Source organism: Myotis daubentonii, chromosome 15 (genome assembly GCF_963259705.1).
Source record: "Myotis daubentonii chromosome 15, mMyoDau2.1, whole genome shotgun sequence".
NCBI classification, from domain to species: domain Eukaryota; kingdom Metazoa; phylum Chordata; class Mammalia; order Chiroptera; family Vespertilionidae; genus Myotis; species Myotis daubentonii.
Window position 1 is genome coordinate 2581425 of NC_081854.1, and position 18479 is coordinate 2599903.

An 18479-nucleotide genomic window follows, 5' to 3' on the forward strand; every position below is an offset into this window, starting at 1 on the left:
TCTGTGTCCCTGTGTCCTGTCCTTAGTCCGGCTCCAGGCTGGGGGCGGGGAGGGGCCAGGAGAGGTCAGGAGAGGACAGACAGCGGAGACCAGATTCCTGGTTTTCCAAGTGGAGGGGGCGTGGCTTTCCCAGTGCTGGGCCTGAGCGCCCCGCACCACGCACGTGGATCCTCAAATAAATCAACACAATGTATTGCGTGGCAATGGCTTCCGGCACTGACACCCACCATCAGGTGATGGAAAAGACAGACAGGCTCCACCCTCATGGAGGTGGCAGTTTAGTCTGAGGGAGGAGGGACTGGGGTGCAGACTCCAGGGTCTGAGGGAGGAGGGGCTCGGGGCCTGGACTCCTGGGTCTGAGGGAGGAGGGCTGGGGGCCTGGACTCCTGGGTCTGAGGGAGGAGGGGGTGGGGGCCCGGGCTCCTGGGTCTGAGGGAGGAGGGCTGGGGCCTGGGCTCCTGGGTCTGAGGGAGGAGGGGCTGGGGTCTGGACTCCTGGGTCTGAGGGAGGAGGGGGTGGGGGCCTGGGCTCCTGGGTCTGAGGGAGGAGGGCTGGGGGCCTGGGCTCCTGGGTCTGAGGGAGGAGGGCTGGGGGTCTGGACTCCTGGGTCTGAGGGAGGAGGGGCTGGGGGCCTGCACTCCTGGGTCTGAGGGAGGAGGGGCTGGGGGCCTGGGCTCCTGGGTCTGAGGGAGGAGGGCTGGGGGCCTGGACTCCTGGGTCTGAGGGAGGAGTGGCTGGGGGCCTGGGCTCCTGGGTCTGAGGGAGGAGGGCTGGGGCCTGGGCTCCTGGGTCTGAGGGAGGAGGGGCTGGGGGCTTGGGCTCCTGGGTCTGAGGGAGGAGGAGGGCTGGGGGTCTGGACTCCTGGGTCTGAGGGAGGAGGGGCTGGGGGCCTGGACTCCTGGGTCTGAGGGAGGAGGGGCTGGGGGCCTGGACTCCTGGGTCTGAAGGAGGAGGAGGGCTGGGGGCCTGGACTCCTGGGTCTGAGGGAGAAGGTGTTAGAGGCCTGGACTTCTATCAGAGTGAAGGGGCCAGATTCCCAGGCAACTCTGTTTTTGGATAATCTAGCTGGAGTACTGCCCGCCCCACCCCTCACGCGCCCCGTTATCTCGCATCCTGGGCAGGGGGAGGGGGGAGCAGTATATTTAGTCGCTGTCCTCGCCCTTTATCAGTGTCCTCAGTGAGGCTTGAGCGGCCCGGACGAGACTGAAGTCCTGGGGCCTTCAAGGTCACCCCGGACGCCCCCTCGCTGACTCTCCAAGAGCCTCTTGTCCCTTCTCTGCCCCCTCCAGCTCCTGGCCGGAGTCTCAGCATGGCGGACGAGTGAGTGCAGCTGGTCCCCTGAGCCCCAGGCAGGGGGAGGTGGGCGATCTCCTGCAGGGGTGAGGGCTGCAGGCTGGACCCCTGGCCCGAGAAGGGGGGTCGGGGGTCAGGAATCCTGGAGGTCGGGATGCGGTAAGAGTTTGGGAATCAGACTCCTTGGACCCGAGACTGGGAAGCTGGTGGCAGGACCTGTTGGTCAGAGGGGCTTCCTGGGATCCCTTTGGAGACGGACTGGACAGACCACAGGCCCAACGTGAACCCCCTTTCCTGCTTTCTCTCCCCCCAGGAGCGGCGATGCGGTGAGAGCGGGATGGGCTGGACCCCCGGGCGGGGCGGGAGGCAGGGAGAGGGGCTGAGGGTCCGGGTGGTGACACGGCTCGGTCCCCTGATCCCAGGCTGGGGAACCCCAACCCGCTCCCATGCGACGGCGCTCTTCCGCCAACTACCGCGCCTACGCCACCGAGCCGCATGCCAAGGTGAGCCGGGCCGCGCGGTGGGCGGGGCCGGGATTCAGAGTCTTAGGAGGCAACCCCGCACCGTGGGAAAAAGGGGCGGGGCCGTGGCCTTCAGGGAGGCGGGGTTTGGGCCTTGGGCGGAGCCCCTGTGGATGACGGAAGTTTGAGGGGTGGAGTTTCGCACCGGGCCGGGCTCGGATTGGTGAGCGCTGCATATGGGCGGAGTCTCGCACCGGACCGGGCTCGGATTGGTGAGCGCTGCCTATGGGCGGAGTTCCGTTGCTCGTGGGAACCGCGGTTGCGTATGAGGTGGTGGGCGGGGCCGACCCAGAGTCAGAGGCTCTGATTGGTGGTTGGGACTGAGAGGCGTGGCCTCTCGTAAGCCGAGTGCTGGAATCGGAGGCGGGATCAAATCTGGACATGGCTTGAGGGGCGGGTTCTTAAGCCCCTCCCACTGCCTACCTGTGCGCCCCCCTCCCTTCTCCTTCCTCTCTCCATGTCATCCCCGCAGAAAAAGTCGAAGATCTCCGCCTCGAGAAAACTGCAGCTGAAGGTGAGACCCGGCCTGGGGAGGCAGCCTAGGCGTCCCTGGGGGGCGGAGCTTGAGGCTTTGAATGTGGGAGTGGGTGGGGCTTGGAGTGTTGGGGGCGTGGCTTTGCGGCGAGCCTTGGAATGCTGGGCCTTGAGGGGGCGAGACCCGGAAAGACCGAAGGCCAGAGCTGGCATTAGAGGACTGGCAGCCTTCCAGGGGGTCTTCTTCCCGCTCCCCACCGCGGGTTGAGGTCCAGCCTCCTCTCGCAGACCCTGATGCTGCAGATAGGGAAGCAGGAGCTGGAGCGCGAGGCAGAGGAGCGGCGCGGGGAGAAGGGCCGCGCTCTGAGCACGCGGTGCCAGCCCCTGGAGGTGGCCGGGCTGAGCTTCGAGGAGCTGCAGGTACAGGCTCGAAGCAGGGTCCCCTGCTCAGCCCGAGGCCCTGGGCTCCTCTGTCCAGTGTTGCATCTTGGGGCTCGGGTACAGTCACTCTCCTCCCCCTTCCGCTCAGGACCTTGGGGGCCGGGTCTCCCAATATTTAGCCTCAGGAGTTCAGACATGTGAGTGGCCTGCAAGCTGCCTACAGTCTCAAAACCCAGAGGGCGGTTCCTCTGTCCCTAATTCTGTAGATTCGCAGGTTTAGTGGCTCTGGAGTTCGGCTTTGTTCTCAGCTCCCCAGAGACCAGCTTCAGTCTACTTCACAACCAGATATCCACCCCCAGCCTCTCAGACCCAGGAGTCCAGGCCCCAGCCCCTCCTCCCTCACACCCAGGAGTCCAGGCCCCCACCCTCCCCTCCCTCACACCCAGGAGTCCAGGCCCCCAGCCCCTCCTCCCTCAGACCCAGGAGTCCAGGCCCCCAGCCCCTCCTCCCTCACACCCAGGAGTCCAGGCCCCCAGCCCCTCCTCCCTCACACCCAGGAGTCCAGGTCCTCAGCCTTCCCCTACCGCATATGCCACATTTCTTTACCAGGACTTGTGCCGACAGCTCCATGCCCGCATAGACAAAGTGGACGAGGAGAGATACGATGTGGAGGCAAAAGTCACCAAGAACATCACGGAGGTGGGAGGCATGGGCATTGCGGGTCCCGTCAGGGTGTGAGGCAGTGCCTGGGGCTGTGGTCTCAGCCTGGCCCCTTGTGGTGGAGGATACCAGGGGACCCAGGTCAGCTCCGTGAGTCTGGCAGCGAGCGAGCAGAAGGTTGGCTACCATATGGCCAGGCCCGGCTGTTCCAGGCAGGGGAGGTGGGACAGCAGAAAACATGTGAAATGTGTGCCTGGAGCGCCAGGTGTTGGTAAAGGAGCTGAGGTGTGGACTGTGAACCGTGAGATGCCAGTTGCTGGGCGGGGATGTGTCACTGGTTCTCAGAAAGATGTGGCTGGGAGGATCTGGGAGGGTTTCCAGGTGGGGATGAAGAGCTGGGATTTTACCCCAGAGGCAGTGGGAGCCTGAGCTAGGAAAAGCCTGGATGGGGCCTGGGTAGGGATAGGAGGCCAGGGGAGGGTGGAGGAGTGGGGGGAGGGGGAAGTGGAGGGAGAGGTCTCCACCTCCCCTTGCCCCCCCCACCCCCCCAGATCGCAGATCTGACCCAGAAGATCCTTGACCTCCGGGGCAAGTTCAAGCGGCCCACCCTGCGGCGGGTGCGGATCTCGGCGGATGCCATGATGCAGGCGCTGCTGGGGACCAAGGCTAAGGAGTCCTTGGACCTGCGGGCCCACCTCAAGCAGGTGAAGAAGGAGGACACGGAGAAGGTGAGTGTGGCTGGGCCCGGAAAGGGGACCCAGCGGCGAGGGTGTGGGGGCAGCGGTCCCAGGGCCTGGCCTGAGGGCAAGGACTTTTGGAATTTTGGGGAGAAGACTCTGGTGAGGGAATCTTCAACAGGAAGTAGAGGAGGGGCACAGGAAGTGCAACAGGAAGACAGGAAGTAGGTGGGGGAGACTAGAAGTGCATTAGGAGAAGGGAAGTAGCATGGAGTCAGAATGGGAATGGGGGTTACAGGAAGTGCATGAGAGAAAAGAGACAGGAAGTGCAGGGGGAGATAGGAAGTACAGGAGGGAGACAGGAAATGCAGGAGGGAGATAGGAAGTGCAGGAGGGAGACAGGAAGTGCAGGAAGGAGACAGGGAATTCAGGAGGGAGACAGGAAGTGCAGGAGGGAGACAGGAAGTGCAGGAGGGAGACAGGGAATCTAGGAGGGAGACAGGAAGTGCAGGAGGGAGATAGGAAGTACAGGAGGGAGACAGGAAGTGTAGGAGGGAGACAGGGAATCTAGGAGGGAGACAGGAAGTGCAGGAGGGAAACAGGAAGTACAGGAGGGAGACAGGCAGTGCAGGAGGGAGACAGGCAGTGCAGGAGGGAGACAGGAAGTGCAGGAGGGAGACAGGAAGTGCAGGAGGGAGACAAGAAGTGCAGGAGGGAGACAGGAAGTACAGGAGGGAGACAGGAAGTGCAGGAGGGAGATAGGCAGTGCAGGAGGGAGACAGGAAGTGCAGGAGGGAGGCAGGAAGTGCAGGAGGGAAACAGGAAGTGCATGGATCAATGTGGATGGGATGTTGAGGGGCAGGGAGCGCTCCAGCCCCAGACCCTTGGTCAGATGTGCAGAATGGCCCCGCGGGCTGGAGGGCAGTCGGAGGATATTTGAGGGAAGACATTCTAACCTCTGACCCCGTTTCCCAGGAAAACCGGGAGGTGGGAGACTGGCGCAAGAACATCGATCTGCTGAGCGGCATGGAGGGCCGCAAGAAGAAGTTTGAGGGCTGAGCCTCCCGCCCACCCTGAGGAATAAAGCTGTGTCTGAGCTGGCAGAGGCTGTGTGTGTGTGCCTGCCACGCGGGGGCCTGGGTGTGGGAGTCCGGAAGCCACAGGCACATCAGGGCAGAGCTGGGTCTCCAGCAGGGGGCGTTCTGGGCTCCTCTGCCCTGGGTGGAGGGCACAGGGATGCTGAGACCCGGACACACACAGAATGGAAGAGAGAGGGGGAAGCTGGATTCATGGGAAGAAGTGCAAAGGACCGGAAACCGGAGAGAGAGACAGGCAGGCAGGGAGACGGAGCTGAGACAGAAATGAGGGCCCCCGGAGGGGTGACTGCAGGGACACAGACCCAGAGGAGCTCAAAAGGGGGGGGGAGGGACAGGGACACAGAGCCAGAGAGAGACAGACAGGGGGTCACAGACAGACACCCAGGAGACCAGGAGACAGGCACCAAGAGAGGCAGACACACAGGCACCCACAGATGCAGCGACAGGGACACACAGAGAACTTCAGCTGGTGGCTCAATGGTTAGAGCTCTGGTCCCAGCACTGCCAGATCTTGAGTTTGATTCCTGGCCAAGGGCACCGACCTGGCTGCAGCTTCCATCCCCAGCCCCAGGTTGGGGCGAGTGCGGAAGGCAAGCAATCCATGTGTCTCTCTCACATCGATGTCTCTCTCTCTCTATTCCTCCTCCTCTCTCCCATTCTCTGAAACATCATTGGGAAAATATCCTCAAATGAGGATAACAAACAAGCAAAAGAACTCTCGGAGGGTCATTCAGAGTGAAGAACAGAGACGCATGGAGAGCCCAAAACAGAGGCCCAAAGGGAAACGCGGAGACATGCATAGAAAGGGAGAGGGCATTGCAGACAATGGGCGGGGGGGGGGGGGGAGGGGGGGCGCGAGGAGAGACACCCACAGGCGGGGGGGGGTGAGGAATGAGGCGCTGGGGGGGGGCGGGTGAGGGGTGAGGCGCTCCCTCCCCAGGGCTGGCTCCCCTGGAGGTCAAGGTCCTGGCTTGGCAGGGGAGGAGGGAGGGAGATACCAAAAAAGGTCCCTGTCAGATGGAGGTGGGGGGCAGGGGATAAGGTCGTGCGGGCCTGACACCCCTCCCTCGCCCCTCCCCCCACGCACACCTGCTTCCCTGCTTTAGCGCCTGTTGTCACCAGGGTGGAATCCCGGTGGCAGACAAAGGGTGGGGGCGGGGAGGGAGGGGGAGCCAGAGAGATGGATGGAGACACACACAGTGGAGAGTCACAGACAAAGGAGAGACAGAAACAGAGAGACAGAAAGGGGGACAGGAGCCGCAGAAAGGGAAACTGTCCGCGCACCCCTCATCCACATGCATTCTCGCCCTGGCCGGTGTGGCTCAGTGGATAGAGCCTCAGCCTGCGGACCACGGGGTCCCGGATTCGATTTGAGTCAAGGGCACATGCCCGGGCTCCATCCCCAGTGTGGGGGCGTGCAGGAGGCAGCTGATCCATGCTTCTCTCTCATCATTGATGTTTCTGTCTCTCTCTTCCTCTCTGAGATCAATAAAAATATATTTCTTAAAATAATGCATTCTCCAAGGGCCTCTGTGTGCTAAGCCCAGGGACTGCAAAGCAGAGAGGGCCACCTCGGGTAGTGTCTCCTCCCGGCGGTGGGGAGCACGGGGTCCCTGGCCCAGCCCTGAGCCCCCAGGAGGCGCTGATGGGGTGCAGAAGGGTCTCAGCAGCCAGCAGGGCCTGGATCACTGACTTGGAGCCTGAGTGGGGGCAGGGCAGCCTGAGGGGGCCTGGGTGGGGGGACGAGTGTTTGGGGAAAGGAATTCTCCCTCCCCGGGGGCGGGGCCTTGCTCACTATAAAAGGGGTGCTGCAGCTGCCCCTCACGTTCATGCTACTGCAGACCCAGCCCTAGGTAAGGCTTCCTATGATCTGGGCGGGGTGTGGAGAAGAGGCATGAGGCAGAGGGGCCTGGAGATGAGCTTTGGGGGACACAGAATATGGGGGCGCCTGGATTGGGGGGGTCCCAGAAAATAACCTTAGGCCCTCGGAAGCCGGAGTCAGGGAATCTCAGAGCTTGGGGGTGTCTGGGCTTGGATGTCAGTCCAGTGGCCTGGAGGTCAGGGACACGGGGTCCGAACCGGGTTCTAGGAGCTGAGGGGTCAAGGTCTGTGCTCTTGCGACTGGAGGGGGCGGAACCTCTCGTGTCATCATCAGGGGCGTCGGGAATTGGGGCTCTGAGGTTGGCACGGGTGTTGGGGTCTCACGATCGCGAGGTTTCAGAGCTCAGGAGGTGCCAAACCGGGGTCTCCGAGTCCAGGTCGGGCCTGGTGAGCCATACACTGGGCGAGTCAGGGTCTGTGGGCACTGGGGTTTAGGCACCTCGGGGCCGGGGGGATGCCAGGGATTGGGGGGGCCTATTTAGGGGTGAGGGTGAGGCCTGAGGAGAGACGCTGCTCTTGGGGCACCCTGCCTCCCCCCAGGCTGGGGGTGAAGGTGAAGGAGACGGGTGGGAAGAGCCCAGCCAGACCGGAGGGGTGGGGTCAGGGGTGGGAGAGGACCTCCGCCTCCTGGCCTTTGGGTGTCCTCTCCCAGGAGCCCCCCCCCCCACACACACAGGCGAGACCCTTTTTAGGAGATGTCCCCTGTCTTCCTGTCATGACATCCCCCCAAAATAGCCCCTGGGGGTGGGGCAGCTATTGTCTTCAGGCGCCCTCTGTCCCCAATGCCTTCTCCTAATCCCACTCAGATCGGGTTCCCAGGGACGTGTCATAAGACAAAAGAGGACAGCTGGGGGCGGGGGGGGGGGGAGTTATGGGGGGGCGTGCCTGGCCCGCACCTCCCCTAGCCCTGTGTCCTCACTTGGCTCAGGAGTCAAACCACAGGCCTCAGACCCAGGAGTCCAGGCCCCCAGCCCCTCCTCCCTCAGACCCAGGAGCCCAGGCCCCCAGCCCCTCCTCCCTCAGACCCAGGAGCCCAGGCCCCCAGCCCCTCCTCCCTCAGACCCAGGGGTCCAGGCCCCCAGCCCTTCCTTGGGGACCCCCTCCCAAACTCCCCCTGTTCTCTGTGGTCCTCAGGTCACACCAGGATGTCTGACACCGAGGAGCAGGAATATGAGGAGTGAGTGATGCTGGCAGGAGGGCGGGGGGGGGGGGGGGCTGGAGAAGGGGGGCCCCTCTCCCTCCTCCCAGGCGTCTGACTCTCTCTCCTCCCTCTTTCCTCCCTCCCCCCATCCCTGTCTGCAGGGAGCAGCCCGAAGGTGAGTGGGGAGGCGCCAGCCTTGGGGGCGCAGACCAGGCGGGTCTCCGGGGAGGGGCGGTGCAGAGGGGCCGGCGAGCCCACCCTCCTGGTTTCCCGAACTTTTTCTTGTTTCTTTTCTTTTTCTTTTTAAAAAATATATTTTATTGATTTTTTACAGAGAGGAAGGGAGAGGGATAGAGAGTTAGAAACATCGATCAGCTGCCTCCTGCACACCCACTACTGGGGATGTGCCCGCAACCCAGGTACATGCCCTTGACCGGAATCGAACCTGGGACCCTTCAGTCCGCAGGCCGACGCTCTATCCACTGAGCCACACCGGTTACGGCTCTTTTTTCTTTTTAATGTATGTTTATTGATTTCAGAGAGGAAGGGAGAGGGAGAGAGAGAGGGAAACATCCATGATGAGAGAGAATCATGGACCGGCTGCCTCCCGCACGCCCCCTAGTGGGGATGGAGCCACACCCGGGGCCTGTGCCGCGACTGGGAATCGAACCCGGGTCCTCCTGGTTCCTAGGTCGCCGCTCACCCACTGAGCCATCAGGGAGGCTGGGCGCTCCCAGCGCGACCTCCGCGTGGCCAGTGGGAAAGCTCGGTGCCCCCCACACCCCGCACCCCCAGTCTCTGCCGACCCCCGCCTAACGGCCTCTCCCCTTTGCCCCCCACCCCTTCCAGAGGAGGAGGCTGCCGAGGAGGAGGAGGAGGAAGGTGAGGCCCCGGACCCCGCCGGCTGGAGCTGGACGCGGGGCCGGGGTGGGGGAGGGAGGTCTGGGGGGGCGGGGACCTCTGTCCCCCGGTGGCAGCCGGGGTGGGGGCCCCGATGGCCTGGGTTTCAGTTCCTCTAACAGCCTCTCCCCTCTCTCCCCCCGCACCTCGCACCCCGCACCCCGGCGTGGCCGCTCCCCCTCCCCGCACCTCCCTCCCCCACCCTCGCTTCTCCCCTGCGCCTCCCCAGCCCCCGAGGAGCCGGAGCCGGTGGTAGAGCGAGGTAACCGCGGCGGCTTCGCTTCCCGAGAATGATTTCGGGGCTCCCCCCGCACCCCGATATCCTCGGGAACCAGACGTCCCCGGGGACTCTCTCCCGCCCCGCCCGGAACGCGGTCCTTTAAGCCGCGAGCGCGCGCGCCCCCTGGCGGTCGGGAAGGGAATCGCCCCGCGGCGACTGGAACCCTTTCCCTTCCTCCTTAAAGGGACCGACACCCAAGCCTTCTCCCCGCCCCCTCCCCGCCGGGAGGGGAGCTTACAGAAGGGTTGGGTGTTTGCGGGGAGGCACCCGCCCCCCACCTTCACCCCTGATCCCGGCTGCCATTTTTCTGCTCCATATACATTCGAAGGTCAGGGCCTGGGTTGCAGAAGGGTCAGGCGCCCGGAGTCTGGGTGCCTGTGTCCCCCCCCAGCCCGGGCTGGGGGCTGGGGACCCCGAATGAAGAGAGGGCTTGCGGGGGGGGGTGGGCCCTGCACCACTAGGTCCGGAGGAAGGAGGGCAGGAGCTCTGGGTATGTCGAAGGGGGAGGGCCTGGGGTCTGGGGCTTGGCTGCTGGGTGCCCAGAAAGGCGGGAGGGGTCCCCATGCCGGTTCTGAATGTATATATGATGCGTGTGACCCTCTGTTTTCCTTTGCGGCCACCCTGGTTTCCCTGCCCCCGTCCCCCCCCTTGCCCTCCCTGACCCCCCAGAGCGGCTGGAGGAGGGAACTGGGCTCCCAGGGGCAAGGCTTGGGGGTTCCCTCCTCAGCCCCCCATGAGCTCTGCCTAATTCTCTCTTTGCATCCTTTCACCAGAGGAGGAGCGCCCCAAACCAAGGTGAGATCCTAGCGGGGGTGTGTGTGTGTCCCCCAGTCACATCCTCCTGAGTATGTAGCCCACCTTCAGAGATAGGGTGGGAGGGAAGAGAGAGAAAGAGAGAGAGAGAGAGAGAGAGAGAGAGAGAGAGGAGGGAGGAGGGAGGAGGGAGGAGGGAGGGATGACCGCACCCCTGCAGCCCCGCCCAATACAAATATAATGCAAGCTCTGCATGTACCAGTAACCTGAAATTTGACTATTTTTACCCTAGCCGGTGTGGCTCAGCGGCTAGAGCCTTGGCCTGCAGACTGAAAGGTTCCAGGTTCAATTCCAGTCAAGGGCACATGCCTGGTTGTGGGCTCGATCCCCACTAGGGGGCGTGCAGGAGGCAGCCGATCAGTGATTTGCTCTCATCATTGATGTCTCTATCTCCCTCTCTCTCTGAAATCAATAAAATCTATTTGAAAATATTTTACAAAGTAAGACAAAACACATAGAACTAATCTTTTTCCTCCTCCCAGAAATATTCTTATTGATTTCAGAGAGGAGGGAGATGGAGAGAAACATCAATGATAAGAGGAAATCATGGCCCTGACCGGTTTGGCTCAGTGGATAGAGCGTTGGCCTGCGGACTGAAGGGTCCCAGGTTCGATTCCGGTCAAGGGCAGGTGCCTTGGTTGCGGGCACATCCCCAGTAGGGGGTGTGCAGGAGGCAGCTGATCGATGTTTCTGTCTCTCTATCCCTCTCCCTTCTCTGTAGAAATCAATAAAATATATTAAAAAAGAGAGAGAGAGAGAGAGAGAGAGAGAGAGAGAGCGAGAGAGAGAGAATCATGGACCGGCCGCCTCCTGCAGGCTCCACACTGGGGATGGAGCCTGCAACCCCGGGCAGGTGCCCTGAGCGGGAATCGAACCCGGGACCTCCTGGCGCACAGGTGGCCGCTCAACCACTGAGCCACACCGGCCCAGCTAATCTCAATATCATATTTATTCAACCTGTGATCTGTGACATTTCATCATTGCAACATGCAATTAACATAACACGTGAGAGTAGTTTGTTTGTAGCAAGTCCTGGAAATCAGAGGTGCGTTTCCCTGACAGTCCCTGGCACTGGGACCAGGCACCTCGCCGGTGCCCAGAACCCGGATAGCTGGTGGCGGGGAGTATCAGGGACCCCCAACCCTCACCGTCTTCCTCTTCTTCCCCGTGCCCCCAGCCGCCCCGTGGTACCTCCACTGATCCCCCCGAAGATCCCGGAAGGGGAACGTGTGGACTTCGATGTAAGTAACTCCCCTCCCCCCTCCGCCTTCCAGCAGCTGCAAACCCTTAGGCTGCCTTAATGCAAATTAGAAAAAAGAAGAAAAAAGCCAAGTAGGGTCCGAACACGGTGCTTTGCTGCCACCTGCTGGGCATTTTGTGAACTGTCAACGCCGCGGATTCCTGCGGGGAAGGGCGCCCCTCCTGGGCCTCAGGGGCGCTGCCCCGGAATGATGGGGCCCCCACGAGAATGATGGGGCTCCCACGGGAATGATGGGGTTCCCACCCGAATGATGGGGCTCCCACGCCGCGTCCTGCAGGACATCCACCGGAAGCGCATGGAGAAAGACCTGTTGGAGCTGCAGACGCTCATCGACGTGCACTTCGAGCAGCGCAAGAAGGAGGAGGAGGAGCTCATTGCGCTGAAAGACCGCATTGTGAGTTGGGGTGGCGGTGGGGCCCCCCCAAGTCCTCCCTCCCCCGCCGGGTGGTGCCATCCTCTGGGTCTTGGGGGGATAACGGAGAACAGGTCCTGGCCAATACCGTCCCGAGGCCGAAACATTAGGAAATGGACCCACGTCTGGACACACGCAAACGTGTGCACTTTTTTTTTTTTTTTGCTCTGGACCTTGACTGCGGGGTGGGGGATCGCGGGTGGGTGGTGGCGCCTGCACCCCCTCATTCTTCTCCGCCCCCCAGGAGCGGCGCCGGGCGGAGCGAGCGCAGCAGCAGCGCTTCAGAACCGAGAAGGAGCGGGAGCGGCAGGCCCGGCTGGCGGTGGGTGCCTCCCTGGGGGAGCCCCAATGTTCCTTCGTGCGCTGAGCTGGGCTCTCCAGTTTCCATTCATGATATTCTCTGGGGTCCCCCCAAGGTCCTGGCGCTGTGTTACTCAAGGACCTTTCAGGTGGAAGGAACAGGAACCCCAACCCAGGCCGGGTTCAGCAGGAAGAAAGTTCTATTGGCTCCTGTCAAACAAAAGTCTAGGGCGAGCCTGCTTCAGGCATGGCTGGATCAAGCAACTCAAACAAATCTACCTATCATCTACCTATATCTATCTATCCATCTATCTATCCATCTATCTATCTATCTATCTATATAAAAGCATAATATGCAAATCGACTGGACTCGGAGCAACTGGTCAGCTACGATGCGCACTGACCACCAGGGGGCAGATGCTTAATGCAGGAGCTGCCCCCAGCCCACAGGCCCCAATCACCCAATGGGGAACCGGAACCGGGAACCGGGGGTGGGTGGCAGTGGTCGCAGGCAGCCCTGGGGCCTGATTGCCCTGCCAGTTGACCCCCCCACAGAGGGCAAGTGGGGGCTACGGTGGGGGGCAGGGAGATGGGCCCTGATTGCAGGCCAGGCCTAGGGAGCCTCCCTGTGCACAAATTTCGTGTACTGGGCCTCTAGTACTATCCTAAAGACCCAGTGTTTCTTTTCCCATCTTTCCACGCATGTCTGGGTGACCAGCTCATCCCTGCTTGCGGGGAGCTTCCCTGGTCTGAGCCCTGATAATCCTGCATCCCGCCTGTCCCCGGCGGACTGGAGTGGTCCCCTGTCCCTAGCTGGTGAGAGTGTTTGGAACGCGCCCATGGCTTCAGGCCTTGGAACCGCGATCTGTGGTGGCATCCAGGAAGCGCCCGCTAGGACCACTTTTAAGGACCGGGAGTGGGGCGGTGCGGGGGGCAGAATAAGGGTGTCCCCAAGCAGCTCACCCCCTGATTCCTGGGGCCTTCCGCGGGAAAAGGGACTTTGCCGATGTGGCTGAGGGGCTGGAGACGGGGAGGTCTCGGGTGACCCGGGTGGGCTCAGTGCCCTCACCGGGGTGCTGGCGGGAGGGAGTCAGAAGGGTCGGGGATATCTGATGAGGGAGGCAGGGGCCAGGAGCAAAGGGGGAAGGTCGGGCCTGGGGTTGAACCCCTTTTCCCGCAGGAGGAGAAAATGCGGAAGGAAGAGGAGGAGGCCAAGAAGCGGGCTGAGGATGACGCCAAGAAGAAGAAGGTCCTGTCCAACATGGGGGCCCATTTCGGGGGCTACCTGGTCAAGGTGAGCTCAGCTGCCGGGCCTGAGGTCTGGGTGCCCAGGGAGGAGGTGACTGAGGGAGGGGCTGGGGGCTGGGCTCCTGGGTCTGAGGGAGGAGGGCTGGGGGCCTGGGCTCCTGGGTCTGAGGGAGGAGGGGCTGGGGCCTGGGCTCCTGGGTCTGAGGGAGGAGGGGCTGGGGGCCTGGGCACCTGGGTCTGAGGGAGGAGGGGCTGGGGGCCTGGATGCCTGAGGTCCTGGGGGAGATGGCGGCCTGGATCCCGGGCGCCTGGGTGCTGACGTGGGGAGCCATCTGGAGGATTCATACCCCAACTCAAGGCGCCCCCTCCCCAATCCTCAGGCAGAACAAAAGCGGGGGAAGCGGCAGACCGGGCGGGAGACGAAGCTTCGCATCCTGTCTGAGCGGAAGAAGCCTCTGGACATTGACCACTTGGGCGAGGAGCAGCTCCGGTAGGTGGGGGGTAGGTGGGGGGGCCCGGGTGTGAGACAGGGAGCTCGGGACCCCCCTCCAGATCCGGGGCGCAGGCGCTGGGTGCTGTGTGGCTTTGGGCCAGTGTCTCCCCCTCTCTGGACCCCTGTAGCTTCCCTCCTCTGTGAAACATGTCACGGATACAGGGCCCACTCTTTGTGGGTGCCGAGACCTGTGAGTGAAGGTCAGCAAGATGATATTTTAAATCCGTTGTCTCACCCTACAACAGCTCAGGGCGGTAGACTTTTATCAGTTAAGAATAAGTTGGGCCCTGGCTGGTGTGGCTCAGTGGATAGAGCATTGGCCTCTGTACTGAAGGGTCCTGGGTTCGATTTCAGTCAAGCACACATACCCAGGTTGTGGGCTTGATCCCCAGTAGGGATCATGCAGGAGGCAACCAATCAATGATTCTCTCTCATCATTGATGTTTCTCTCTCTCTCTCTCTCTCCCCCTCTCCCTTCCTCTCTAAAATCAATAAAAATGTATATTTAAAAGAAAAAAAGAATACATTTGGCACCCGGCCAGTGTGGCTCATTGGTTTAACATCGACCCAAGAGGTCCCTGGTTCAATTCCCGGTCAGGGCACATGCCCAGGCTGCGGGCTGGATCCCCATTAGGGGTCGTGCAGGAGGCAGCTGATCAGTGATTCTTTCTCATCAATGTTTCTTTTTTTTTTTTTTTTCTCATCAATGTTTCTATCCCTCTCCCGTCTTCTCTTCTGTAAATCAATAAAAGTATACCTCCTCGCCCTGATTGGTTTGGCTCAGTGGCTAGAGCACCGGCCTGTGGACTGAAGGGTCCCAGGTTCGATTCCGGTCAAGGGCATGTACCTTGGTTGTGGGCACATCCCCAGTGGGGGGTGTGCAGGAGGCAGCTGATCGATGTTTCTCTCTCATCGATGTTTCTAACTCTCTATCCCTCTCCCTTTCTCTCTGTAGAAAATCAATAAAACATATTTTTTTTAAAAAAAGTATACCTCCTGCTCGCACCCACACCAGGGCTGGGGGTGCAGCCTGCAGCAGAGGTACTTGCCCTGGACTGGAACGCTCCAACCATTGAGCCAAACTGGCCAGAGCTCTTTCCCAGTTTTATTTCTACATTTAAATATATATATTGATTTCAGAGAGGAAGGGAGAGGGACAGAAACACCAATGATGAGAGAGAATCATTGATCGGCTGCCTCCTGCACGCCCCCCACTGGCATGTGCCCTGACCAGACCTCCTGGTTCATAGGTTAATGCTGAACCCCTGAGCCACGCCCGCTGGGCTGGGCCACTCCAGAGCCCGGGTCCCTCGCCATGACCTCATTCTCAGGTTGGGGGAATGTGAGTCTCCATTCAGGGCCGGGAGAGAGCGGGCTGAGATTTTCAAACCCTTTGCTTCGACTCACGTTGAGCATCTCCCCCTCAAATGTTACCGCACCGGCTAAAGGAATACCACATCCCGAGTCGCGCTGTGTGGCTGCGGACAGCCCCCTTGCCCTCTCTGAGCCGGGGCGGGGCCCGGCCCGTCCTGACCCCCGTCTCACCCCCCAGGGCCAAGGCCCAGGAACTGTCGGACTGGATCCACCAGCTGGAGTCCGAGAAGTTTGACCTGATGGAGAAGATGAAGCAGCAGAAGTACGAGGTGAGACCCGGCTGGCCTGGGGCCCGGGGCCCGGGCTGGGGCAGGGCCAGGCGGGCGGGTGGACGGGCAGGTGGATGGGCCTGTCCCCCGCCATCCCAGCATCGCCCTCCCTCCCTCTGCAGATCAACCTGCTCTACAATCGCATCAGCCACGCCCAGAAGTTGTAAGTGTGACTGAGCCCCACGCCCTCGCTCCCTCTTGCCCTCCGCCCCCTCCTCTGGCTTTGTCCCTCGTCCCCCGTCACTTCTCTCTGCTGGGGCCTCCATCACCATCGCCATGTCCCCCTATTTTTTTTAAATTGATTTCAGGAGGAAGGGAGAGGGAGAGAAAGAGAGAAACATCAATGATGAGAGAGAATCATTGGTCAGCTGCCTCCTGCACGCCCCCCACTGGGGATCAAGCCCGCAACCCGGGCATGTGCCCTTGACCAGAATGGAACCCGGGACCCTTCAGTCCGCAGGCCGACGCTCTATCCACTGAGCCACACCAGCCAGGGCCATGTCCCTCTAAGTCACGGGTTCTCAAGGATGGGGGTGACCTTGCCCCTCAGGGGACTTCAGGCAAAGGCCAGCCTGCTTTTGGCCGCCCCCCCTGCCTGGTGCTCCTGGCCTCCAGTGGGCGGCGGCCCCAGAGGCTGCCCTACACCCTCCCGGGCCCAGGACAGGGCCCCAGAGCAGAGACACGGCCCCAGTCATGGACGTGGCCCCCAGCAGCACCCCCCCCAGCACCTCAACTCAGCACGGACACCCACTCCACGTGACTCTGGGGTCTTTGAGCATGAACCCCACCGCCCCAGCCAGCGAACCCCGATGAGACTGCACTCGCCCGCCTCTGCCTCTTCCTCTGGGCATGGAGGGCGGGCCTCTTGGGGGTCCCATCTCAGAGGTCTGAGCAGCCCTCCCTCCTGACACCCCCTCCTTCTCCCGCAGCCGGAAGGGGGCAGCGAAGGGCCGCCTCGGAGGCCGCTGGAAGTGAGGATGGGGGGCGGCCACCCCGAGGCATCGCAGCCCCTGGAGTTCTTGTCCCGTCTGTGTCCTGAATAAAGGCTCCGCCCACGGGCACCTGCTGAGGTCGTTGTTATTATTATTATTGTTATTTTAAATATGTTTGTGATGATTTCAGAGAGGAAGGGAGAGGGAGGGAGAGAGAAACATCAATGATGAGAGAGACTCATGGGTTGGCTGCCTCCTGCACGCCCCACACTGGGGATCGAGCCCACAACCCCAGCATGTGCCCTAACCAGGAATCGAACCCACAACCCTTTGGTGTATGGGGTGACACTCCAGCCAACTGAGTCACGCAGCCAGGCTAGCCCCTTCACATCTGAGGCTATGTTTCTAGGGTGTTGCGTCTGTCCAGGTGTAAGTGCTATGGACTTAAGGTTTGTGTCCCCCCCCCAAATCCATATGTTGAAGCCCTGCCCCCCCATGAATGGTGTGTGAAGGTGGGGCCCCTGGGAGGTGACTAGGATCAGATGAGGTCCTGAGAGTGGAGCCCCTATGGTGGGATTAGGGCTTTTTATTTTTTTAAATATGTTTATATTGATCTCAGAGAGGATGGGAGAGGGAGGGAGAGAGAAACATCAATGATGAGAGAGAATCATGGATCAGCTGCCTCCCGCACGCCCCCCACTGGGGATGGAGCCTGCAACCGGGGCATGTGCCCTGACAGGGAATCGAACCATGACCTCCAAGTTCATAGGTCGACGCTCAACCACTGAGCCACACGGGCCGGGCTAGGCTTTTTGAGAAGTGGATGAAGAGACCAGAGCGTTCCCTCCACCATGTGAGGACACAGCGAGAAGGTGACTGCCTACAAGCCAGGAGGCGGGCTCTCACCTGAGCCCCCCACGCTGGCTCCCGCTCTCAGGCGTCCAGACCCCAGCAGCCGGGAGACAGAATCGCTGGTGGATGAGCCATGCAGACGGCGGTGTGTTTGATGAGCATGAGCAGCCTGCGTTGGCCAGGACGGTCAGCGCTCCAGCAGCCGCCCCAGCGGCCAGCCCTGGCGTCTCACCGCGCACTTCCCTCTCACACGCAACAGGCCCTTTTGTGCAAGCGGCTCTCGCAAGAGCTGTGTCCAACTGCCAGGAGCCAGAGGAGCCAGAGCTGACTGGTCACGTGCTTAGCCCTGTTTCCACACCAGGCAGCTCCCCCTCAGACATTCGCGGTTCATCCCTGGATCTGAACCGTCTTTATGATGCGGACCAGCAGGGAAAGAGGGAACAACTTTTTTCATTCTTTAAAAAAAAAAAAAAAAAAAATATATATATATATAGATTGATTGATTTCAGAGAGGAAGGGAGAGGGGGAGAGAGAGAGGGACATCAATGATGAGAATCATTGATCGGCTGCCTCCTGCACGCCCCCTACTGGGGGTCGAGCCCACAACCCTGACATGTGCCCTTGACCAGAATCAAACCTGGGACCCTTCAGTCCGCAGGCCAATGCTCTATTCACTGAGCCAAACTGGCTAGGGCTAAAATATATATATGTATATTTTAATTGATTTTAGAGAGATGAAGGGAAAGGGAGAGAGAGATAGAAACGTCAATGAGAGAGGAACATTGATCGGCTGCCTCCTGCACGGCCCCCCATCACCCTCCCTGGGGATTGAGCCTGCAACCCGGGCCTGTGCCCTGACTTGAATTGAGCCATGACCTCCTGGTTTATGGGCTGACGCTCAACCCGAGTCACAACAGCCAGGCGGGAACAACATCATCATCATCATCATCATCATCATCATTATTATTATTATTTGAAACCATTGAGGTTATTTTCACCAGCAGTGAGGAGAGCCTGCAGCTCCGAGGTCAAGCATCGATACTCCAGGGTTGGCACTGAGAGAAAACAGGACTGAGGGCAGAAGAGAATTTAAGGAGTGGAGTCTGAAAATGCCTGCACACAGCCAACGTCTTGCACCTATCAGATACTGCACACCCGCTGCCTCGACAGCCCCAGAGATGGCGAGCCTGGGCCAGGTCCCAGAGCTAGGAGGGGGGGGC

At 61.0% G+C, this 18479-nt stretch overlaps 2 protein-coding genes across 3 annotated transcripts; both read left to right on the top strand.

The window, feature by feature from the left end:
* The first annotated feature begins 1179 nt into the window (after nucleotides 1-1179).
* Nucleotides 1180-5107, top strand: TNNI3 (troponin I3, cardiac type). Of its 2 annotated transcripts, XM_059665464.1 has the most exons (7): nucleotides 1180-1333; nucleotides 1716-1796; nucleotides 2287-2328; nucleotides 2577-2708; nucleotides 3279-3368; nucleotides 3881-4057; nucleotides 4982-5107. In XM_059665464.1, the coding sequence occupies exons 2-7, from the start codon at nucleotides 1740-1742 to the stop codon at nucleotides 5063-5065; spliced, it is 582 nt and encodes a 193-aa protein (XP_059521447.1). In that variant the 5' UTR covers nucleotides 1180-1333; nucleotides 1716-1739; the 3' UTR covers nucleotides 5066-5107. The 2 variants fall into 2 exon arrangements, with proteins under 2 accessions (XP_059521447.1, XP_059521448.1); XM_059665465.1 differs by lacking the exons at nucleotides 1180-1333; nucleotides 1716-1796 and having other exon boundaries at nucleotides 2035-2328.
* A 3022-nt stretch (nucleotides 5108-8129) lies between these two features.
* TNNT1 (troponin T1, slow skeletal type) lies at nucleotides 8130-16544 on the top strand. Its single transcript, XM_059667340.1, has 13 exons — nucleotides 8130-8161; nucleotides 8287-8300; nucleotides 8975-9007; nucleotides 9255-9287; nucleotides 10079-10100; nucleotides 11296-11359; nucleotides 11657-11773; nucleotides 12036-12113; nucleotides 13272-13385; nucleotides 13720-13829; nucleotides 15385-15475; nucleotides 15598-15638; nucleotides 16405-16544. The coding sequence occupies exons 1-13, from the start codon at nucleotides 8130-8132 to the stop codon at nucleotides 16448-16450; spliced, it is 795 nt and encodes a 264-aa protein (XP_059523323.1). The 3' UTR covers nucleotides 16451-16544.
* The last annotated feature ends 1935 nt before the right edge of the window (nucleotides 16545-18479 follow it).

What these genes read in the sequence shown, in the direction of transcription:
- TNNI3 (XM_059665464.1), top strand. Translation starts at nt 1,740, where the DNA reads ATGCGACGGCGCTCTTCCGCCAACTACCGCGCCTACGCCACCGAGCCG. An exon ending in CCACCGAGCCGCATGCCAAG is followed by an intron (nt 1,797 to 2,286) that starts GTGAGCCGGGCC and finishes TCATCCCCGCAG; the next exon opens with AAAAAGTCGAAGATCTCCGC. An exon ending in TCACCAAGAACATCACGGAG is followed by an intron (nt 3,369 to 3,880) that starts GTGGGAGGCATG and finishes CCACCCCCCCAG; the next exon opens with ATCGCAGATCTGACCCAGAA.
- TNNT1 (XM_059667340.1), top strand. Translation starts at nt 8,130, where the DNA reads ATGTCTGACACCGAGGAGCAGGAATATGAGGA. An exon ending in CGAGGAGGAGGAGGAGGAAG is followed by an intron (nt 9,008 to 9,254) that starts GTGAGGCCCCGG and finishes GCGCCTCCCCAG; the next exon opens with CCCCCGAGGAGCCGGAGCCG. An exon ending in TTGCGCTGAAAGACCGCATT is followed by an intron (nt 11,774 to 12,035) that starts GTGAGTTGGGGT and finishes TCCGCCCCCCAG; the next exon opens with GAGCGGCGCCGGGCGGAGCG.